The following is a 7,006-nucleotide window of genomic DNA, read 5'->3' as shown; positions in this document are numbered from 1 at the left end:
CATATTCATGCACGCGTAGTTGATGATAACCCGAACGAAGATCAATCTTGGAGAAGCAAGAAGCTCCTTGAAGTTGATCGAAGAGATCGTCGATGCGAGGCAAGGGGTAACGATTCTTGACCGTAAGCTTGTTGAGCTCGCGGTAGTCAATACACATACGGAAGGAACCATCTTTCTTCTTGACGAATAAAATGGGTGCGCCCCATGGAGACGAACTAGGGCGAATGAACCCTTTTTCCGAAAGTTCTTGGAGTTGGGTAGACAATTCTTGCATCTCGGAGGGTGCAAGACGGTAAGGAGCCTTCGCAATCGGAGTTGAACCAGGCACAAGATCGATGCGGAACTCGATTTCTCGAACGGGAGGAAGACCAGAAACGTCATCGGGAAACACTTTGGGATACTCACGAACAACCGGAATGTCTTCAATCTTTTTCTCCTTCTTTTCAACAACGTGAGCCACGAACGCTACATACTTCTTGCGCAAGTATGTTTGGGCTTGAAAACACGTTATGAGGTTAAGACTCGAAGGAGAAGGCTTTTCACCAATAACACGAAGAGTTTGACCATCGGCAATCGGAATACGAATTATCTTCTCGAAGCAAACAATTTCGGCACGGTGAGAGGACAACCAATCCATGCCTACTATGATGTCGAAACTTCCCAATTGCATTGGGATGAGGTCGATTGAGAACGTGTGGCCATTAAGATTTATCTTGCAACCTCGAATAACAGAGTCGATCGTCACGGATTTACCATTCGCTACTTCAACGGTGTATGAGCTCTTAAGTCTAGATCAGGGCTTAACAAGCAAGGACTCAAATTCAAAAGACACAAAACTCATATCGGCACCGGTATCAAATAAAATGGTAGCAAAGTGGTCGTCTACAGGAAACGTACCGTTCACCACATCGCCATTTTGTTGCGCTTGGTGGGCATTCATCATGAAAGCACGCCCACGGTTGTCTTGAGGAGCTTGAACGGCTTGAGCGACTTGAGCGGCTTGAGCCTCATGAAGTGCAGGTGCTTGAATAGCTAGCAGTGGTGGAGCTTGATTAGCCATCAATTGAGGAACTTGTGGCTGAATCGCTTGGTAGGCTTGGTAAGCTTGGAGATGGAATTGTGGGGCAGGAGCCAGCCGAAGTGTGTTCACGTTTGCGAGTCGTGGACACGCACTACGAAAGTGACCAAGTTCACCACAATTATAGCAAGCCCGCATTTGGTTAACGGGTTGGGCATATGGCACGGGTTGGGGATTTGGTTGAGCAGCCCTCGGGGGAGCCGCTATGGTGGTTTCACGACAAGTGGGGCTAAGATGCCCGTAACGGTTGCAACGGGTGCATTGTCGGCAAGAGGCATAGGCGGGATGGTGACGTTGGCAGGTGCTACAAAACGGGTGAGGTCCGCCATAGGGTTTCTTGAGAGGTGGCATGGGGTTGGCTTGGGTTGAAGGTGCGGGTTGTTGGGTTAGCGCGTAGTTCTTGCGTTTCTTGTTGCGGTTGTGGGAGGAGTATGCGGGTTTGGATGATTCGGGTTTGGGTTCTTTGGGTTCAGCAGCGGGTCTTTCGATCGGTTTCTTGGATGATTTTTACATCAAAGTCCCGGCTTTGACATGGTTGTCGGTTAGGGTTGCGGCTAGTTTAATCGCATCGCCAAGTTCCTTAGGCGAACTACTAAAGACACTATCTTGGATTTGTCTTGGTAGTCCCCTAATGTATTTCTCGATGGCACGCGAGGTAGGGGTAACAAGATGCGGTACTAGCACGCTCAACTCGTTGAAACGGGTGGTGTAAGCCAAGTGCTCACCGCCCTCTTGTTTGAGGTTCCAAAACTCAGCCTCCAAGTTCATGAGCTCGTTTGGAGGACAAAACTCTTGGGTCATAAGATCCTTCAATTCGTTCCATGGCAAGGCCATGGCAGCTTCAACACCACGGGTCGACTTTTCCTTGACCCACCATGTAAGTGCGCCTTCCTCGAACATACCTGTAGCGAATCGGGTTCGCTTATCATCCGGACATTCAATTTGGTAAAACACGCTTTCCATCTTTTCGTACCACTGAAGTAGGGCAGTGGCACCTTGAGTTCCATTAAACTTGGTAGGTTTGGCATCGGTAAAGTTCTTGTAGGTTACAACGGGAGCTGAAGGTGGGGGAGGAGGAGGGTTAACGTTGGCCATGATGTTCTGGTGCATCTGGGTCATGATATTAGGGAGGACCGCTGTCAAGTGCTTGGTAATCTGGGAGGTTATCTTGCTGCTAGATGATCGACGCTTAAGGTTGCGGGAAGCCATTCTGCGAACAAGGGTGACGAAAATCGTGAGACTTGGAATAGTGCATGATATACATAAAGAAAATAAATCTTTTGTAACGTTTGTTAAAATATAAAAATCATAAATACAATAAGTGTTGTGAGAAACTTAGAGTTTTTTTTTCATGAACCACCATGGACTCTTGTGTTCCAACACAACATCGAAATTTCGAAAGTAAATCGAACCAAAAGCTGGCTATTCGTGTATCACCACGACTTGACAGACTTTCGGTTAAAACACAGTGTAAAACATAGAGGGTCAGAGTCACACGTTGCATGAACCACCATGACTTGTATGACCCCTAAGAGTGCAACCATATCCTTATCACAAAGAGGACATGATCACGTGTTGAAAACATAAAGTGGTGAATCGTATGGCGTTTGGTGTAGTATGCTTTGGCCTAATAAGTTTCATGCCCTTCCCGAACTCTCCAGGTAAGCAACCAGGTCCCGCGGCTGATTGGGATTTATGCGCATTTCTTATCCTTAGGTTAAATGAACCTTGGTGTCAAGAGTTCGGGAAACAAGCACGTCCCCCTTCCAGTTAGTACATACCCGCCACGACGAGTCATCTTTATGCAGAGAATTATCGGAACACCATAATTTGAAAATTTTGAAAATATTTTTTTTCCTTTTAGGCATAAGCCTTGGACTTGTGTGTGCTTTGTGTACATGAGGCGTAAACGAATTAAGCAATATAGCAATAATAGTAAGTGCGTTCAAACAATCAAATAAAGGCCCACATAATTTTCTAATCATGCAACCTAAATAATTTAAACAATTAAGCTATAGCTAAACTAGAACACTACGTCTAATGTCCTATCTTATAGCCACGGCTCTGATACCAATCTGTAACACCCCGGCTTATGCGGAAACGCCCGAGTGTGACGTACAGATTGCTCAAACACACGTGGCACTATTAAGTGACCATAATAACATTAATTCATTTAATAAGCCAAGTAACACAAGTTCGAAAGTAACAATACAAGTTCAAACCAAAACATAATCATAACAATAGTTCTTTTATTGAAATACCCTTAAGTAATCTAAGTATCTTCAATACTTCAACCTCTAATCACGGTACCTGTAACATATGTATAAAATATGGTCAGCTATAAATATAGCTGGTGAGTTTCCACAGTTTAAATACGTACATAAAAACCATACAATTCATAGACATGTGATAAACAAGCAAGTAAGTCCTTTCCAGTTGGTACAACCAACGTACTTGGATAATCGCGCAAGTAAGGTCCTTTCCAATTGGTAACAACCAACGTACTTGGATAATGAGGCCCTTTTCCACTCGATACAAACGGACCAGAGTGCAAAGGAGGGCGTATGATCATATTTAATGAGGCTTCCCAATCGTGCAAGTAATATTCGTGCAAGTAATACAAGTAACACACAAGTCCATATACGAATTGTAGTTTTGTAATAGAAGAAACAATGCTTGAATTTTTATAAGGATACATATGCTACCCCAAAACATTAAAACATTAAAAAGGGGTGGTGAAAAACTCACCTTAGTAGTTGTGGTGAAAAAGGAATAAGAATAACTTGAAGGCGTCAAAGGAAACCGAAGCGGTCAATCCGTACGAACTATAAATAAGAATAAACACGACTTTTAACGACTATTCTAACGGGATTCTAAATTTGATTAATTGCACGAGTAATTTTTTGAATTTAGTTATTATTTTATAATTTTATTACGAATCTTATGGCTCGTACATTATTATATTATTATTTATGTTTTAACGACGACTTGGTTATTAGTACAATTTAAACACTTTAATGGCGAGAAAACAAAGTTTATATGTTCGAAAAGCTTGAACTATTGTTTACAAATCGAAAATATAATTGTTGCTTTAACAAAACGATTTTTAGATAATTAAAGTTTACTTTGCGATTATTACACGATTTTTAATAACGACTTATGAAAACAAGAAACTTGATTTTTATATGTAAAATAGTGAGATATATTTTATAGTTAATTTAAATAATTTTTATTTAATTTAAAAAGGTTTTTATAAATTTATTATGATTATTAATTGATTAAAATGATTTATTAATTAATAATAAACTGGAAAAATGTTTAAATAAAAAAATATGCGATTGACCCGGGTTTCGAACCCGGGTGTTGTTGGTATAAGTTCTGGGTATTATCCAACTGCTCTGGTGACAATATTCATTTATAATATGGTTTTTAATACTTAAATATACCATTAGCTTTGAAATGGATTTTAATAATAATAATAATAACAATACAAAGCCCAACACAAAAAGAAAAAAAACGCTTGACCCGGGTTTCGAACCCGGGTCTCATGTTTACAATGTTAACGATTTAACCAGTTGGACTAGGAAGCAATTCAATGAAGTTATGGAAACAGTTTACTTTAAACAGATGTTCAACTTCATCTTCTTCATCTTCAAGAACATAAACCCTAATCTTTAATCTGCTGAAATAACTCATACTCAGGAGTACCGGGAAGAAACCGTAAAATAATGTGGTCCTCATCTTCCCCCCCAGTAATATCCTCGACCGCAGCTCCAAAAACCTTGATCTCGTGAACGGCATATCTAATCTCGGCGCATGTGTACTGCTGAGAAGTGTTGTCAAACACTTGTTGTTTTGACCGTTTCCTCGACATCTGCAAATAAATATACCAAGTAAGTCCGGGCAACATAAATATACTAGCAGCTTTTTTTTTTTTTTTTTTTTTTTGTAATGTTTTTTTTTTTTAAAATAATAGACACCATAATTCCTCAAAACTTGCACAAGCAAAGACAAAACTTAACCAATTTCATTCCCGACACCATACCTAACAAATCGACAAATATGAGTCACAAACTTTTGATAAACCCAACCGGAAAAAATTCGTCAATGTCCCGTAAATTTTAACTCTACCCGCAAATCCTGTCCAAACATCAACCCATTAACATCATTCCATACCCATAAACAATCTCTGTAAAACCCGATTCAAACTAGAAACAAACCAATTGCAAACAAATGTAAACACATACCTTTCAATCGGGCTAAATGTACTTGATGAGAAAAGACAATGAAATTGACGGTGGTGACGGTGGTGACCGGCGACGGTGGTGACGGTGGTGGTGGTGGCCGGATTCTTGATAAGTGGTGGATAGGGTTAAGATAGAATTGATAGGTTGAAAGTGATGGTGTATTCTAGATTTTATAAAAATTTTTCGTCAGATCCGCGCATCTTCGCGATACGCGAAGATGCTCGGCCTTGCATATTCGCGATACGCAAAGATGCAAGTTTGACCGTTGACCATTGACTTTGACTGGTGGTTTGACCTTTTGCATCTTCGCGATACGCGAAGATGCAAAGCAGAGCATCTTCGCGATACGCGAAAATGCATTTTCACAGAATTGATTTTTTTTATTATTTTAGGTTGAAAAATCAATCTTTTGTGTGGTTTTGAGCTAATTTCCTCCGCCACCCGCTTTGGTCGCCACATACCACTTACGTACGTACCTGGGGCTTCCTCTAGCAACGTATGTGCTTGCTTCCCCACACTCGATCCTTGCTCCACACTGCATGATTTGAGGAAAACCATTAGCTAACTAGACTCAATATACAAAAATAAAACTTGCAAATGCCGGGTTGCCTCTCGGTAAGCGCTGAATTGAATGTCTACAGCTCGACACTCCTTGTTCTTTAATCAACCGAGTATGTTGGCTCGTCTGCCAAAAAGAAAACTTCCAACTCGTGTATCTCTTTGTTCAATTCCGCATCCTCCAAGTAAGGCTTCAATCGATGACCATTCACCACTTGCCTCAGATGATCATCAAAATCTTCAATCTCAACTTCTCCAAACTTTCCAACTCTCTTGACTTGATAGGGCCCCGTCCACTTGCTCTTCAATTTTCCTGGGAAAAGTTTCAATCTTGAGTTATACAACTATACTCGTTGCCCTTCCTCAAACGTCCTTCTTCTTAGCTTAGCATCGTGAACCCTCTTCATCTTGTCTTTATATACTGATGCACACTCATAAGCCTCATCTCTTAATTCCTCCAACTCACATATATTCAACTTCCTTTGTTTACATGCACACTCATAATCTAGGTTAACATTCTTAATCGCCCATAACGCACGATGGGCTAGCTCAACAGGTAAATGACAACCCTTCCCGTAAACCAACCGGTAAGGAGTGGTTCCAATAGACGTTTTATAAGCGGTTCGGTAAGCCCATAAAGCAGCGTTTAGTTTATTTGACCAATCCTTTCGATCGGGTCTTACCGTCTTTTGTAAAATCTCTTTGATTTGCTTATTAGAAACCTCCATTTTCCCACTCGTTTGAGGGTGATATGGAGTGGCAATGCGGTGGTTTACGCCATATCGTTTAAGTAGTTTGCCAAAATTGAATTTTTTGAAATGTGAACCCCCCATCGCTAATGATAACGCGGGGAACACCAAACCGTGAAAAAATATTAGACTGGATAAACTTACAAACAACAATATGGTCATTTGTCTTGGTGGCGATTGCTTCTACCCATTTAGACACATAATCGACCGCCACCAAGATATATAGATTACCTAATGAATTAGGGAATGGACCCATGAATTCAATCCCCAAACATCAAAGATGTCGACAACGAGGATTGGTTGCATGGGCATCTCATCCCTTTTTGAAATACCCCCCGTTTGTTGGCATCTAACACAATTTTTCACAAAAGCTG

At 40.9% G+C, this 7,006-nt stretch overlaps 1 protein-coding gene across 1 annotated transcript; it reads right to left on the bottom strand.

Annotated features, from left to right (window-relative positions):
* Window positions 1-6,227: 6,227 nt before the first annotated feature.
* LOC143625322 (uncharacterized) lies at window positions 6,228-6,716 on the bottom strand. Its single transcript, XM_077095688.1, has one exon. It carries the CDS (start codon window positions 6,714-6,716, stop codon window positions 6,228-6,230), a length of 489 nt encoding a protein of 162 aa, XP_076951803.1.
* Window positions 6,717-7,006: the final 290 nt, after the last annotated feature.

Source organism: Bidens hawaiensis, unplaced genomic scaffold (genome assembly GCF_021521415.1).
Source record: "Bidens hawaiensis isolate Kalapana, Puna unplaced genomic scaffold, B.hawaiensis_p1.1 tig00004101_1, whole genome shotgun sequence".
NCBI lineage: Eukaryota > Viridiplantae > Streptophyta > Magnoliopsida > Asterales > Asteraceae > Bidens > Bidens hawaiensis.
Note: the sequence above shows the minus strand (reverse complement) of the source record. Positions and strands in the feature narration are given on the sequence as shown.

Bases quoted from the DNA above. Each gene is read 5' to 3' on its own strand.
- LOC143625322 (XM_077095688.1), bottom strand. From the start codon at position 6,716: ATGGGGGGTTCACATTTCAAAAAATTCAATTTTGGCAAACTACTTAAA.